Source organism: Photinus pyralis, unplaced genomic scaffold (genome assembly GCF_008802855.1).
Source record: "Photinus pyralis isolate 1611_PpyrPB1 unplaced genomic scaffold, Ppyr1.3 Ppyr1.4_LG2, whole genome shotgun sequence".
Taxonomy (NCBI): Eukaryota; Metazoa; Arthropoda; class Insecta; order Coleoptera; family Lampyridae; genus Photinus; species Photinus pyralis.
The window spans coordinates 46,506,845-46,523,814 of NW_022170403.1; the positions used below are offsets into that span (position 1 = coordinate 46,506,845).

Consider the following 16,970-nt stretch of genomic DNA (forward strand, 5'->3'; position numbering starts at 1 on the left):
TTTTTAAACCCCCCCCCCCCCCCGGTGTATGCAAAATCTGAAACCAATTGGTTGTCGTATGTAAAAGTTATGCACGGTTTACTTTCAAAAGCAGCATCTCAGGAAATAATTCGTGGGGAGGGGGCCCTTTTAGACAGCGAAATTTGATGGCCTTCTGGCACACCTTCAAGATATAGGTTATCAACTGCAAAAAATTCCACTCCCCTGGAAGTAGTTCGAAACAGCAGCAGTGGGTCCGGACGGACAAAACGCTAACAATAGCACATTTTTTTTAATTCTTAAAAAATGCCTTAAAAATAGTATTTTTCCTTACCTTAACTAATGGCAAAGCTAATGGTACCTACCTTCCGCTTAATTTGTTGAAGTAATTCGGAAGAGTTAAAAAAAGTTATATAAAATTTTGAACACAAAAATTGTGGATGCTAATGAACCATCGGCTTTCTAGCACCATTATGTTTAAGCCGAAAGTACTATTTAAGTAATTAAGCTGGGTACCGTAAGAGTAGAGATCAAATATGAATAATTGTGTATTGACCTTAAAAAACACTACTCAGATTAACTTTTTCGATCGTGTCTCAGTGTCTGAGTATTTGAGGAGACCAGATACATGCAGCATATTCAAGCTTCAAGCAACTCTGCCACTAGACAGTGTGACACAATCCAAAATAATTTTCTCATCCTGTATCTGAAGTAATTGCTTGGAACTTTCTTGCCTGAGATGACAGAATTCTATCACGAACATTCAACATTCCTGATCAGTGATCACAACAAACTTTACCACATCAGCTTGTAAATTAGGTATAACTTTTATTTTCATTATTAAAAAATTATAAATATATTAATATACAAACACCTTAGATGCATAAACAAAAATAAACGAGTACTAAAATTCTAATAAATGCTTAGTACTACTACCACAACCTGTGCTTGGTGTCTTCTTATTTTGAGAATCATCAAAACCTAAAAAAATAGGAATATTAGTAAACTTATAAACAATATCAGATATTCATTTGTTTCGTGTTTCCCGACTTTTACTCGGCTGTGGTTCATAAAATATTCATCCGATTAAAAAAACTTTAGATAGGAAAGGTATAGCAAATTTTCTGATCTATAACTTTTGTACTAGCTACTTTTAACGTAGATGGCACTGGAACGGAGAAATTATCGCAAAACTGAATTTTCGTACCTTTATTCCAATATGGTGGCGCGAGCGGCGGTCGCTCAAGGTCGCAAACTCAGAGTATTATTCAGAACACCAAAATATAGCAATCTACCAAGTTTTAAAACTCCTTGACCTTTTGCAAGTTCAAATCCTATTTTGACTGGACTATTCACGCAACGAAAGCGCATGTACCAAGAGAGGGCGTCATTCTTTTAAAAAAGCACAGTATTTGCAAACTTCAAAATTATATCAGAAATTGCATCTGGGTTTAAAAATCTCGTAATCTAAGCTCTCGATGTTTTGAAATTTGGCCTAAAAATGTACAGAAGAGTCTTGTAACAAACGTCAGTTCTTACTCATCTGAGAAACAACGCCAATTTCTCGTCAGGGGGAATCGATTTCCGCATAACCGTATCTTTTTTTCTAAGAAAATTTCTACTCTGTATAGGGTGATCATATGTACTTTTTTTAGTAGGACAGTACTTTCTTTTCAAACGCAGTCCTATTGTTCTTTACGATTTATCAAGTACACCTAAATGTACTATTTTTCTTAATTACACAAAATTAAGTCAAACTTTTTGTCCAAACGAAATATAATTATGACTTCTTGTATGTCTTTGGTCATAAATGATTTGGCGTCTTGTTTATTTGGGTTTTGATCCATTGTGCAGCAACCGATCGATGAAATGTGTCAGTTCTTAAAGACTAAACCACAACTTCTGAAGGAAATTCATAGTTCCAAAAAGTACGACTGGTACCAAAATGATGATCAAAATGTTCAGGCAAGAACGTCGGAGGAAAATTAACTTTTAAAATTTATATATACATAGGTATACAGACAACCTGTTTGATTAAAGGTTCGTAAAATTGTGACCAGAAACATTTCCCTGTGTACTCCCTTAAAAATTACAAATGTACTTTATTTTTGTTGAAAAATTATGGTCACCCTAACTCTGTGGCACTTCAAAAACGCTCCGTGAGAAGGATTTCTTAAAATTAACAAATGAAATGAAATGCAATTTAAAGTGGTGATAGAACACTAATCAAAGCATGTGATGTGGTGCGTCTGGGTCAGCAAGTGACGTCACTCCACCCGGCGAAAAAATAAAACAACTTAAGATTTTCTGCAGAGGCACCTCTAAAAAGCATTATGCGGGCTACTCTGTAATGGGCAGGTTCGACATTTTTTTTATTGTAACTGAAATCGAGAGATTTTGTTAACGATCAGAAAAAAATTGGGTGCAAAATATTGACATTTACGTCCGCTGTAAGCACTTCAAAATGAAGGGTCGGCGCGAAGCAAGTAAACGTACCTGTGCGCGAGACTACCCCGCGTGACGTCAGTACCCAGAAACATTCCTATACCTACTTTGCCAGTACGGCGGCAAATATTTCCCAATGTTCCAAACTCAAGCAGTACTGGTTGATATGCTGTTTATTCTTAGAGACCGTTACCGGAATTGTTTGTTGGCGTCACAAAAATACGCTGGGAGATATCCTGGCAGAACTCATCCAGACCCACACGTTTTAAAAGGTGTTTAAAATTTACAACTACCGGGAGTAGGTACTAATTTCACGCACACTAATATGGCGATTATCAACGCAGCTGCCTGAGAACTTGCAATTCATTATCTTCCGCCAAAACCGACGTCCGTTTAACTCTCCTTGCTTGTTTTACACTCTCAGTAGCTGTAAATCTATCCAACACCTTTTGAAACACGCGTGGATCTGAATGTGTTCTGCCAGGATATCTCCCAGCGTACACTCGCGACGCCAGTAAACAATTCTGGTAACGGTCTCTAAGAATAAACACTGTATCAACCATTCCTGATTGAGTTTGGAACATTTTTGCCGAGTTGATTAAAAAACAATCATACACTGCCGACACTTTACTGTTAATTGTGAGAATTGAACATCTTTTGTTTCATCATGGCATACTTTGGGTTCGGAAAAGATCGTTTTTTTACAAATTGGATGACATTTGGCGAAACTCAATCAACAATTTTATTTTTTCGATAAAGTACCTAAAAAAAATTATGTGACTGTAGAAGAGGCCTTAATCTATGCCTCAGACTAAATCTTAGCCGCCTACGCGATTTAGTTTCTCTCAAAAAATTTTTCGAAAAACTATCAAATTTTGACGAAAAAGGTTATAACAGTGAAATCGTTAAAGTTAGGGGTATAACATGTTACATAAAAAATAAGTATTTTAAATCAAGTACAGGGTGGGGCAGAGGAACTTGCTGATTTGTATTCGGCGCCCTTAGGCGACGGTTGCTCAGACGAAAGTGGTAATAGGTATATTTGAGAGAAGGGCATATAAAGTTTTTCTGCCGAGTGGTGTAGTCATCATCATGGGGTAGACTTTAATATCGCGCCACGTGGACGTGTTTCTGGCCGGCAATCGATTGTTTCATGGGTAAACAATTTTAGGGAAACTGGTGATGTGAAGAAAAAAAAAATGAGTACGGAATGCACGTTGCGTGGCTGTGACTGAGCGACCGTTAGAAAAGTATGCCTCGACGGCGAACGCGCGTTCCGCCTTCGTCCACTCCATGATGATGACTACACCACGCGGCGGAAAAACTTTATATGCCCTTCTCTCAAATATACCTATTACCACTTTCGTCGCAGCAACCGTCGCCTAAGGGCGCCGAATACAAATCAGCAAATTCCTCTGCCCCACCCTGTATTTCAAGTACATTAAATTACCAAAAAAATACAATTATCAATAATTACTAAAGTATTTAAAAATTATGAAAAAGTAGGTATTTATGTAATTTTCATATTACACAAATTATTTTTGTACTTGAAAGTAAGTGTACAAATTTTTCGAGGTGTCGCACCCCTCGGTTACAATTATTGTGCCATGATGGTTTCCATGGTAAATTCTATGGTGCTCTTATATGTTATGCAGGGGTGTCATGGAGCGTGAACGCACTGGAATGGCACTGGTTTACAGAAAAAAATACAAATACAGGTTCCTTTTTTTGCACCAACAAAACAAACAACATTTTTCTCCTGCCGCACTTGTCATTCTCTGATCACAACTAATTTAAGAAGAGACATGTCTTAAGCCTTAAATGTGTTCAATAGACCAAACATAAAGGAGTAGAATTTGGAGCACTATGTGCATACTTGGTTAAGGAGTCACTACACTGCAGACGACACAAGAACACAAAGGGCAAAATAAGTTTTTGTGCAATGCAAAACCAATGAACAGTAGACTAGGCTAGTTTCTCATAGCCAAATTTGTTTGAACAAGAATTTTCAATTTTATAGTTTAGATTTTGATTAAACCTATAGACACAAAGGTTGTTTTTTTAAAGATAGGCCATAGGTCAATGTAAAGGCGTCGAGTTATTTAAAATGGGCCAATTGTTCGCAAATCTGTTGCCTGTGATTAGTTATTTCACTGACAGTTCTCGATCTCAATCCCGCAAACTGGATCAAGGAAGCAGTGGACGACCTGTTCCCAGTAAAAGCACAACAATTCTACGAATCATAGCGACATTCATGAATTTCGGCTGTTTAAAAACAATTTTTACAATACTGTGGCAGATGATTCGCGAGGAAGTCATGACTTGAATCAATTGATGTGATGCATTGTAAATTTCCCTATGGCCCATCTTTAAAAAAACACCATGTATAATATCCCTTTGTACAAGTAGCAAACATACCTTGTAGCTTCGCTTGTAACAAAAGCAAAGCCAACATTTTATTATTATAAAAAAAGTGCGTTCCGCTACTGTCAAATTTGCGCAAATCAAACACGACACCACTGATGATGAACAAAGCATGTTCATACAACTTTGCGTACCTGGTGGTAAATGAAGCTTCTCTATAGAGAATTTCTTTCTTCTTAATTTATAAACATATTCGACACTTCCTGGATGTTTAGATGCGAAGGAATTAATGGCAGCCAATTTAGTTAATTGAAAGTAGCCATGGTAGTCTGCAAGAACAGAGTTATTCTCAAGTTCTGTTCCTGCAAATGATTGCAGCTTAATTGCGATATCGCTGGAATAAATGCATCGATCTATAATATGCTAAAAGAACAAAATATAAAAACTTCAAATGCTCCACAACTAACAAAACCTTTGATATTAAATGAGAAGGAACTGTAACAATCGCTATGGCAAAAGCTGATCTCATAAGAGCTCTTAAACAGAACATAAACATATTCAAATCTCTGTGTTGATTAATTGTCAGTCCCGTAAAAGAACGATCGAACCACATTGGAGATCCTAATGCATGTAATCCAACTCGTAGAATTGATCGCTGTTGTACCTTATCAGTTACATTAAAATGTCCTGATTGTATTTTGTTTTTTATATCTTCAAGTAAGTAATGATAATCAGGATTTGAAAATGTGTTGGGAACTAAAACCTAAGATTAAAAGATCACATAGCTCATACACCTTTACCGTTTGTGCTACTTTGTTTCGACCAGTTTGTAATATCAGAGCGTTCAATTGTACTCCGGGGCATAACTCTTGTTAGGTCATAAAAATGACCAATGTCTAATTCTTTGGGCTTATCCGATGTAGGAAGTTTCTGATACCTAAATGCTATTTTCATTTCCATGTCATTCGAACTCTTGTTCAAATCAGGTTCGGGATCAAATGATAGCACATCAGGTAATTCTTGCATCTGTTATCATAACTGATAAATTAAACCAAATAATGCTAACTTACTATACTATTTGTCGACATATCTTGACTAGCGATAAAGGTAGAATGACCACACACCACACCTTCTGCTATGAAGTACTTCAAAAGTATTTTCGCATATGTGCACTGTTTATCTTCCTCTAGAAATAATAATAATAATCTTTATTCTTCTCCTATAAACGTAATGACATGGAAAAAACAAATTCGAAAACAAAAAAGACAATCAACAATGGCAATAAAAAATACGTGGTGTTTTTACACCCAACAATCGGTTGCCAATGAATACATGCTGAATTTATATACTAAAGCAAGATAATTCAGTGCATGATCTCATATTATTCTGGGGACCACAATTTCACAATTATGTGTTGTGTGTACCTTAGACCATACAGTACATGAACTGATAATTGTAACTCATATATGGTCAAGAATATCACCTGGGTATGTGAGTTTCGGGGTAAAATGAGTCGATGAAATGATGTTCGAAATTGTTCGATGAGACACGATTTGAGACTTTCAACCTCGCTTTCAACTTTTAAATTAACAAGCGTCAATTCATTAATCGCCTAGATACCTATGGCAAAAAGGCAAACCTATTTTTATCTGTGGACGTGTAAACGATAATGAAGAGTATTTAATGCTTCACGTACTACGCAGTTGTCATAGAAGCTGCTCGTTACACCATCAGTGGTGTTCATACTTTAGTTTACCCTGAGATTGACATACCCACGACTAGAGAGCCCCCTATCCATGACTACCCATTTTGTGTGGAAAGCATAAGGCTAATAGCAGTCCATGTACCTACTGTATAAATAAATAGTCCTCCTGTGTGTGTACACTTTCACAAAAATTTTCTAACCTCAACAGAATGAAATCCCAATATAAGACATGTACTGAATTTTCTAGCAGATTTTCCAACATATTTTCTTTGTAACAGTGAGTATTGTCTACAGATTTAAGAGTTTGAAATATAATTAAATTGTCAACGACTGTTATGAAACAAATCTTGTAAATGGTACCGGAAAAGTATCCACAGGGTATTACTTCACCAGCAACTTATATGCTTATAACGGACGATCAAAAATGAGTTGCTGTCGAGTCGCCTTTGGAAGTTCAAGTGAAATACGATTTTCCATGTAAACAAAAATTTCAAATGCAACTCGACAGCAACTCATTTTTGATCGCATAGTACCTTATATAATAATTTACCAATGAATACAACGCTTCCTACAGGAAACCCACCACCTAAAACAAAAATATTTTTAAAAGTTGTTGACACTAGAACAAAATTCACCTGTGAGTTCATCTAAAGAAGGGATTCCAGAGGACAACAGAAGCTGTCCGTTTTGAACATTTGGTTTAGTGCCCGGAATGTTTAAAACGCTTTTCGGTAATTTTGAGTTCTCCTCCATACTTGACAAAACTGTTTTTAATTTTCAATAGACGTTTTTTGACATTAACCAGAGCACGTGATTGACGGGTTGTCATCAGCCAGTGTTGCCAGATGTTTTTTTAGTCGAAAATTTCGCTGCCTAGGGACGGCAAATACAAGTGGCACCACGCTCAGAAAGTCCCTGACAGGGCGTGTCCGAGGGCGCTAGAAAATTAGACCTTACATTCTGATGCAAAATTTAAAAAACACTTTAGGGAATTACATACCTTATCAGATCGTAGATCCAAGCTATATGCGTCTTGAAAAAGACGAGTTTGTATAAAACTGGAGACGGAAAACGTAAAATAAAGCAAATACAAGAAGCAAAGTGTAAACTAAAATAACGTAAAGCGTCAACTGTCAAAACGGAATAATTAATAATTACGGCGCGGAATGTATTGCGTCGTTTTGCTGACTTTCTATTGGCCAGCCTGAATTATGTTTTTAATAATAATAATAATAATAACGTATATTGTGTAAATAAAACATTCAAAGTTTTTAACACTCGTCAACCGAAAACAATTACAGAAAAAATATGTGAGACGAACAATATCACAGGTTACAATTACTATATATCACAGCTTAATCACAGAGAACAGTGTCACCGAAGTCAGAAAAATCATTTGTTAAAAACTCCTTGATGCTGTAAAAAGCTTTTGCAGTCAAGTACTGTTTAAGGCTTACTTTAAATTATTTGAGAAGGTAGGACGTTGTATAAATGTATGCAACAATAGTTACACGAAAATGTAGTCCTGTCCAGTCTCACAAAAGGTGTAGACTTACGTTATCCCTATTACGGGTCTGATAGTTGTGGCACGTAGAGTGTACCTCAAAATTTTCAATGTTTGCTTTTATGTACAGAAGGCACTCCAGTATATGTATACAAGCAAGGATATGTTAATATACGGAGCGATGCAAAAGCGTCTTTGCATTGCTATCTATATTTAAGGTTATTAATGATCCTAATGGCTCTCCTTTGTAGCCCGAAAATACGATTGGCTATACTGGAATGTCCCCATACCAATAATCCATAGGAAATATGAGGCTGAATTAAAGAGAAGTATATTGTTTTAAGAATTATTGTAGATAGACTACCCGAGGCCGCACGTAACAGGTAAATACCAGAATTAATTTTTTTAGAAATTTCATCCCATGATTATGCCATGCTAGTTTATAGTACGCCCAGAAACTTAACTTTCGGTGACGTGAGGGATACGTCAAACTTGCACAGTGAAAATGTAACATGGGCCGGTTGCACAGGTTGAGTATAAAGCTAATCTTAACTAAGCAACGCTCAAGTCTAAGTTCGACTTACACTTAATTTTTAAGTTCTACCATTGAATAAAAACACTATAAGAAGCCTAACCCCGTGGAAATATAGCGCGACAGAGATTGAACTGAGAATATAATGGAAACACTGTCAATAGTGTCGATTCTTGAACTGAGAAGAATGAGAATTTGCTTTCCTCCTATTTACCGCAAAGAGAGTTCGGAGATCACAACCAATGCGGGTGCAAGGGGATTTGTCGCGCTTTCTTCCATAAGCGTTAGGCTTCTTACTTATAGTGTTTTTATTCAATGGTTCTACTCTGTTGTGGTTCTACTTAAGGCCGCTTGACATGGAGCAATACTACGCGCAAGAACTTGCAGAAAGAAATTGCAAGGTCAAATCCTTGCATGCAATAAGCATTGCATGGTATTTGCTTCGATCATACGGTATTTGACATGGTGCAATTCTATTTCAATTGCCACATGTCTGCCAACAGAAGAAACATATGGATTTGTCAACAAAGTTGTTAACCTCAAATGAAAATTAAATTTGATTGCTTGAAGAAACATGAAAATTACAAGAATAAATAAGATTAGTAAAAACAAGTAATGAGTGCGTCTCTCAGCATCACAGTTGCCGCCGCTGTATTTTACTAGGTTGGTGCCACAAAAACAACTAGATTTATCCCTAGAATTGCACGATTCATGCAAGAAACATAGCACCGGTCCTATAAAAATTGCATGCAAGTCTCTTGCAGCAATTGATCAGCTGGCTTTGAACTGCGCATGCCTTTCGCAATTTTTCTTGCAACTTGCATGCAATTGCAATTTTTATTGCTCCATGTCAAGCGGGCTTTAGTCTTGTGTGTTACGTGGCAACGTTGTAAATGTATGACATTAACCTATAAACAATAAAAAAAAACACGGAATAAGAGAACGAAATCGCACATTCGTGAAAATCGCATAATATACTCTTATATATATGGAAAATCGTCACGTTTTGTAGCACCACTTGTGTTTGGACCGGTAACTATTTAGCACGTATCATATCCATTTAAACAGGTCTCTCTGTATAGAATTAAAATTGCTCTGGAGTGTGTAACGAAATTTTTAGGTTATGTGTTTCGGCAACGTGCGTACAATCCGTGTATTTTTTATAGTGCTTTACAACTTATATTTGGATTAAATAACTGTAGTTATGCTTTGTTTGAGTTTATTAACATAATAATCACAATAATCACAAATCACGTGTGTGATTTGTGATAATAATTCTTCGTTTATCAAATAACGACCACAAAATGGATTTTTCGGTATCACCTAAAAGAAAGTGTTGTGTACATAATTGTAAAGATCAATTTTTACCAAGACATCGTTTTCCTAACCCCAAACATTATTCTGAACTTTTCAAAAGGTGGCTTATGATACTTAGACCGCGGAATTACATTAATTATACCGATTTCGAGATATATATATATAATACATTTAGAGTGTGTGAAAGACATTTTGAAGCCCACAACATCATTGCCGGATCTCGAAGAGGACTAAAGTATACAGCCATTCCCACTTTATATTTAGAAGGTAAATCACATTTTAACAATTTGCCTACATAATTAAATGTAATTTGTATGTAGAAATACCCTGTTCATCCAAACAAGCAGATGAAATATTGAGTTGCAGCCAGTTAAATGTTGAACAATTTAATCTACAAGTCCCAGAAGATGAATCTCATAAGAGTAAGCAGGAAATGGAAGCAGAATATGGGATAGGTATGCGCAACATTTCAATGTTTCACGAATTACCTACTTAGGCAATTAATTTGTTTAATGCAGAAATATCAGGTTCATCGGAACAATTCAACCAGGAAGCCCCAGAAGATACTTTGAACAAAAGGACACAGCCAATGGAAGTGAATTCTGTGAGAGGTATGTAAACAATTGAATCGTTTAAATATATTTACATTACTGCGCTTTAGTGATAAAGAAACGAAGATTATCTTTATTGAAAGATGTCGGAGTGACTCGATCCTCTCAACTTGACCCAAGGGCCAACCTGCTCTACAAAAAGTTGACCACCTGGAGTGTGAAGATGGCAAGGATGGCTAGGAAAATAACCTCCTATAAAATTCGTTTACAAAAGCACAATTATGCAATTCTGAAGGATTTCAGAAGATAATGAGCCAAGTAAACAATTACACACACCAATTTATTTTGTCACAAATTCGGAACCAAGAACGTGCTCTGAAGTGTAGAAGGTATACACTTGAAGACAAAATTTTGGCATTATCACTGTACAAAGCCAGTGGAAAGGGTAAGAGTTTTATTAGGTATTCTGCCGAAATTTTTAGTTACGTTTTTACAGGATATAGACTATTGTCAAAAATTTTCGCACTTCCTCATCCAAGGACATTGAGCAAGTTGTTGCAAAAAATTCCTTTACAACCAGGAATTAACGAAATTATTTTTAAGTCTCTACAGGAGAATATTAGAGGTATGAAGAAAGACGACAAAATCTGTATTTTGATGTTTGACGAAATGTCGATTGATGTAAATGTATATTATAATCGTCACAATGATATTATTGTGGGAATTGAAGATTTTGGTCATAAGAGATCTTCTAAATTAGCAGATCATGTCAATCTTTTTATGCTACGTGGACTGCATCGCCAGTGGCGACAACCAGTTTCTTTTACGTTTTCGTCTGGGCCTGTGACCAGTGAAAACCTTAAATATCAACTTACAGAGGTTAGTCATTTTTATGCTACTTATTTAGGTTACTAATATATAGGTCTTTAGGTAATCAAGAACTGCTTAGAAATAGGCCTAGACGTTGTGGCAACAGTATGCGATCAAGGGGCATCAAATCAAGCAGCTATAAATTCCCTTATTAAGGACACCAGGGAGCACTTCCTAAGGGAGGGACAAGAAAATCGATTGTTTGGATTTCTTGTTAATAATCAAGAAATCGTTCCTTTTTATGATGTCCCTCACTTACTGAAAGGAATACGTAATAACTTATTAAATAAAGATCTTCACTTTGTTATGAATAACAAAAAAGGGATCGCAAGCTGGAAACACATCGTGAAATTTCATAATTTGGACAGTTCCGAACCAACATTAAGATTATGTTCCAAGTTAACAGATGAGCATGTGGTTCCAGAGAAAATTAAAAAAATGAAAGTTTCCTATTGCACACAAGTATTTAGTTATACAGTAGGATCTCTAATGATGAGGCTTTCAAAATGGGGTAATTATGAATAAATTATTATATTTTACATGTAATACAGGGTAGCAATAGTTGTCTGAAAATAATAGATATGCATGTCTGTAGACAACATTTTAACTAGTACATTATACACTGAGCTATCTAAACTTTTTCAGACACCAATGATGAGTTCAATTTGGGGTCTGAAGTAAGGGATAAGGCGGATTTGATCCTCTTTTTAGACCAGCTATTTGATAGCTTAAACAATCAAGCTCTGCGTCAACATCCCGGTAAAGTTTATCGAAGCTGTGTCACAATAAACTCTCCCCATTCAGCATTTTGGTCCAATGCAGTTAAAGTGGTGGAATCGATGCAGTTTTTTTGTAACAAGAGACAGAAATTTGTATATAATCCATCTTTAAAAAATTTAGCACATGCTATAAGAGCTTTTATGTATATATGTAAAATATTATTAGAAAATAAGAAATTTGCATTTGTGGCAACTAGGGCCTTTAATCAAGACCCTATTGAAAATTTGTTTGGTTATATTAGAAGTCATAATTACCGAAATATTAATCCAAATGCGTCTCATTTTGTGGCATCAATGAAATCATTGATAGTCAACAATTTTCTGGCTACTCATTCACCTTCCTCTAACTGTGAGGAAGACTTAAACTCCGGAGGGTTAGACAATCTCAAATCATTTATTACTGGTATTCCTAGCCAGTCACTGGTACATACACCAAATTTGTATAATCAAAAAATTGAGGTACCAGAACACATATCCCTTCATACAAAAACCAAACTACACAGATCAATAATTACATACATTAGTGGTTATGTAGGCCGATTGTTAATTAAAAAATTTAAGGTCTGTGACACATGTCAAAGGAATTTACAAATATCAGACACTAATTTTGATCATGACATAATTTTGGCAAGGAAGTACCAAAATTGCAAATTAGTTATTCCTGGTAGTTATTTAAATGTTATGGTTAGTAATTGTTTAAATAGTTTATTTTATTGGATACCAAGAATAGCGTATGTCAAAGATATATCTTCTGTGTTGTCATTTTTACTTAGAAAAAATTTTAGTTTTTCACCTTTTAATTGTAGTGAACATAATGTAGGAGATGCCTTTGTATCATTAATTGTGCGATGTTGTTTATATTGGCGGTTTAGGAGTCTTAACAAAGTTGCTAAGGGTAAAGATGCCAAGTTTGTTAGTTTTTTAGCAAAGAAACCTCCCGCACATTTGATTGAACCAGTTAAAGTTGCAGCACATAAAAAATATTTAATGAAAAAAAAAAGGAACACAGTTACCTAATTATGTGAGATACTTGTATTTATTAGGAGTAGGTACTTGCAATAAAGCAATTATTAAAATTACAAAAAAATATACCCTAATTTGTATCAATGTATGTATTTAATTTGCTATAATATTTTTAGATAAAAATTTTTTACACGCTCCTTGTATCAAATTGGATATTCCTTCCTTTTTTATGGCATATTTTTTTACTTAAGCTGTTTAAACTGAAAACATATATATTAATCTCATTTGCTTTGTAAACGGTGATCCTCAAGTACCTTGGCTTAATTTAAAAAAACGCGCCATAAAACCATAGAGTATCAAATATATTCCAAACAATGTACTGTAGGTAATGCAGATCACTGTAAAAATTGTGGCAACAAGGTATTACAGATCACTATTTAAAAACTTTGCGGTCCAAACACGAGCGGCGCTTAAAAACGTGGTACTTTTATTTTATTACCGATTCGTTTCTATCCGTGTTTTTTTTATGCCTATAAAATTGGAGTTCCGTTTTCTACACTTATATTTGTTTTTCTTAATAAATCGCAAAAGGCAAACGTGAAAACTTTAGTATGGTGCTTGAAAATGAAAAGAAACGGAAAAGATCGTCGAACTTCACAGCAAATGAAAAGGACCTTTTATTTAACGTAGTATACAATTACAATAATATATTGAAAGACAAGTGTTACAATGCGACCTATTGTAATACGTGTCCGCAAGATAGGAGTATTACAATAAAGCATTGTAACAATACTATTTTTTCTATTTCGGTGCTTTAATTTAATTAAAAAAATCATTATCAGAAACTATAGGGAACATTAGAACTAACATGTTTTATGTTGAGAACACTTTTTATGCCTTTAAGTTTTAGGTTGGCAGCGTAGTAAGACTGACATTTTGAAGTTCAAGCATAGAAGTACCAGAGACAATGCTCTCTCCATGTCTCTGGGAAGTACCTACTTGTACCAGACTTGTACTAACTAGTAACTGCCAACTTAAGAGATGAGTTACCAAAAAAAACGACTATAATCACTGTCTTTGTACAACTGTTTTCGGCCTAAAACAGTTGTACAAAATCATCATTTGCAAAAATTTGTAACGTGCATCAGAAACTGCTTGCACATTAATTGAAAAGTACATTTTTCGATTCCGAAAAACTTCTGCGTCGTTTCCTCCTACAAGACATGTAATAAATACCATATATAGATTCTATTATATTACCAGGTGATTGTATTTTAATATGTGTTCCATCCACAGCACCTATTACTTTGGGAAAGGCACTAATATTATAAAACTCCTCACCTGCTGTACCCGACGTTGTGCTTCTTGCGTTACAGGAAATTTTATAAATCTGGGCAACAAGGTAGCAATTGCTTGCGAAACTTTTTTTATTATTCTCGACACTGTTGATACTTGCATTCCAACAAAATCACCAACACTTAACAAATGTTGCCCAGTTGCGTAAAATCTAAGCGCTATTAATAATTGATTTATCGGTGCCACCGCATTGTTCCTAAAAAATGTTAACATTAGTATTATTTATTGTTGTCAACCTACAAGTACTCACATATCATATGGGTATTCTAAATCTTGTTCAATTAGCATTAAAAGGTTATTTACGGTTCCTTTTTTTAAACGAAATCGTTTAAAAAAGTCAAAATCGCTCATGGTGTCCATGTAATATTGTCTCTCGTATACAGCTCTAGGAAATCCAACTTCTAATATTTCTAGTACATCTAGGTAAATCATCTTCCACAGGATCAATATCTTCAAAATCCATAATAATTTTATCTAAAGTATCCTTTTAATATTTTGAAAGCACCAAATAGAGAGGTATAATCTTTTTTTAACCTGACAGAGCGCTGTTTTTAGGTTAAGTTCAACTTTAAGTCGAAGAAAACTGAGGCTTAAATATAAGTTCAACTTAGCACTTAAGAGATAAGCTTCACTTAAATATTTTAGTACAAGTGGTGAGAACGATGAGACTTGTTCTTATTTAGAGATAATTGATTTGCATTGAACCATTCTGTGGCCTTTGTTTGTACCTCCCTACTAAGAGAAGTTGCCTTTTCAAAAGATCTACAGCTAACTGACAGAGAAGTGTCGTCACGTCAGCGAACAACATAATATTGCAGTGTGAGCTCATGAAACAAGCGAGGTCGTTGATATAGATTAAAAAGAGAACAGGACCTAGTACTGACCCTTGGGGCACCCCGTGTAGCATTGTCGTTGACTCTGATTTGGTGTTATTAATGGTTACATACTGGAGTCGTTCTGATAAATAAGATTTAACTAAATCTCTGCTGTCGACGTCAAAATTGTAATTTATTTAGTAAGATAGCATGGGAGACGCAGTCGAAGGCTTTCTGTAGGTCTAGGAATGTCGTGATGTGATATTCTTTAAGGTCAAGACTGTTATGAATGGAATTAATAAGAGCAAGGTCGATCGTCGAGTGACCTTTCTTAAATCCAAATTGTTTTTCGGAAAATAAGTTGTTATCTTCAAAAAAATTTATTTGGTCGGCTAGTAATTTTTACAAAAATTTTGGCGAATATGGATATAATTGAAATTTGACGATAATTGTTCATATCAGTTTGGTTCCCCCTTTTCAGGATCGGAACAACTGACGCAATTTTTAGCACCTTAGGAAAAGTATTAGTTCGTATGCACGCATTAATAATTTTCGTAAGGGGTACAGTGATGTAATGAATAATTATTTTTATGACTACGGCACTTAGTCCAAAGCAGTCCTTGCTCTTATTGTTTCTCATTTTTGAAATTGTTTCTCTCACATCACTGAAAGAAACTTCGTTAAACCGTGGTTTCGCTACCTTGACATAACGCATGAATTTTTCCGGGGCTTTTCTGAGCATGGTGGCACTTGTAGATACCAATGAATAGGTATTCTTTCTTCATTGGTAGATACCATTGTTTTTGTTTATATGTACACAATTGATTATACACACTAACGTGCATAATCAATGACACACAATTGATTATATAATAATCAATGTAGAAATGTAGATACTAAGGGTGGAATTCATAGATATTACCACAGACATAGTACCTATATGTTGTCTGTGATATTACTTAAGTTAGACTCACACTTTACTCATACTTAACGTGCACTTAGCAACATTTTGGTACCTATTCAAAGAAATATTTGCGAACGGAAAGTGACGCATGACATTGGTGCTATAGTGACGCGCGAAACACGGACAGTTAATAAGAAATAGTAGCAGTAAATGTAAGTTCCCTAAGGCCCTTCTTATGCAATCTTCGACCATTTGAACCTAGACTGCTGGCGTCGTATAATCTATCTATATATAAAAAAAACCTATTTCTTCTGGTCACGCAATAACTTTAGAACGACTTTACCGATTTCATTCATCTTTTTTTTTTTAAGTTTTCTAATACTTGGTATTAGGTTCTTACGGAAACTAAGAAAATTGCAGAAAACTTCGCGCGTTTGACAATTGACAGTTCACGCGCCGCAAATGTTAACTCGACGAGTAAAAATTTTACTCGTAGTGTTAACTGCTACATCGATCGGAATCTATCTATCTATGAAATAAATACTTCATTTCTAAAGCGTAATTTACATGGGATAGTAAAACTCTCACAAGTTTGTCAGAGAGCACTTCCCAATAACTCTTGCACGTCTATTAAACAGGTTTTGACAGCAAGTTGACATTCATGTCAATCTTGTTGAAAGTTGTTGTGCTAAGTGCCGTGGTATATGGAGGGAAAAGGTGTGTGGTCAAAAGAAGTTGTCACAAATCAAATCAAAAATCTACAGGGACAGACTCAAGAAAAAAAAGTCTGAGAGTACCTACTTGCTGAGAGAAATTGCTTTTTACAACTTGCTTATACACTTATATGTAAACGCTAGCGCAAGTTGCTCTCAGAAGTAGGTACTTG

The 16,970-nt window shown here is 35.3% G+C and overlaps 2 protein-coding genes across 3 annotated transcripts; one reads left to right on the forward strand and one right to left on the reverse strand.

Annotated features, from left to right (window-relative positions):
• Positions 1–787: 787 nt before the first annotated feature.
• Positions 788–7,531, reverse strand: LOC116163640 (elongator complex protein 4-like). 2 transcript variants are annotated; one of them, XM_031477672.1, is made up of 8 exons: positions 7,494–7,531; positions 7,129–7,431; positions 7,044–7,079; positions 5,859–5,974; positions 5,601–5,814; positions 5,261–5,544; positions 4,983–5,211; positions 788–960 (listed from the first exon to the last, which is right to left on the reverse strand). In XM_031477672.1, the coding sequence occupies exons 2-8, from the start codon at positions 7,244–7,246 to the stop codon at positions 884–886; spliced, it is 1,074 nt and encodes a 357-aa protein (XP_031333532.1). In that variant the 5' UTR covers positions 7,247–7,431; positions 7,494–7,531; the 3' UTR covers positions 788–883. The 2 variants fall into 2 exon arrangements, with proteins under 2 accessions (XP_031333532.1, XP_031333530.1); XM_031477670.1 differs by having other exon boundaries at positions 5,589–5,814; positions 7,494–7,522.
• A 2,326-nt stretch (positions 7,532–9,857) lies between these two features.
• Positions 9,858–10,707, forward strand: LOC116164055. The gene is made up of 4 exons (XM_031478183.1): positions 9,858–10,113; positions 10,167–10,301; positions 10,365–10,457; positions 10,508–10,707. Exons 1-4 carry the CDS (start codon positions 9,954–9,956, stop codon positions 10,705–10,707), a joined length of 588 nt encoding a protein of 195 aa, XP_031334043.1. The 5' UTR covers positions 9,858–9,953.
• The last annotated feature ends 6,263 nt before the right edge of the window (positions 10,708–16,970 follow it).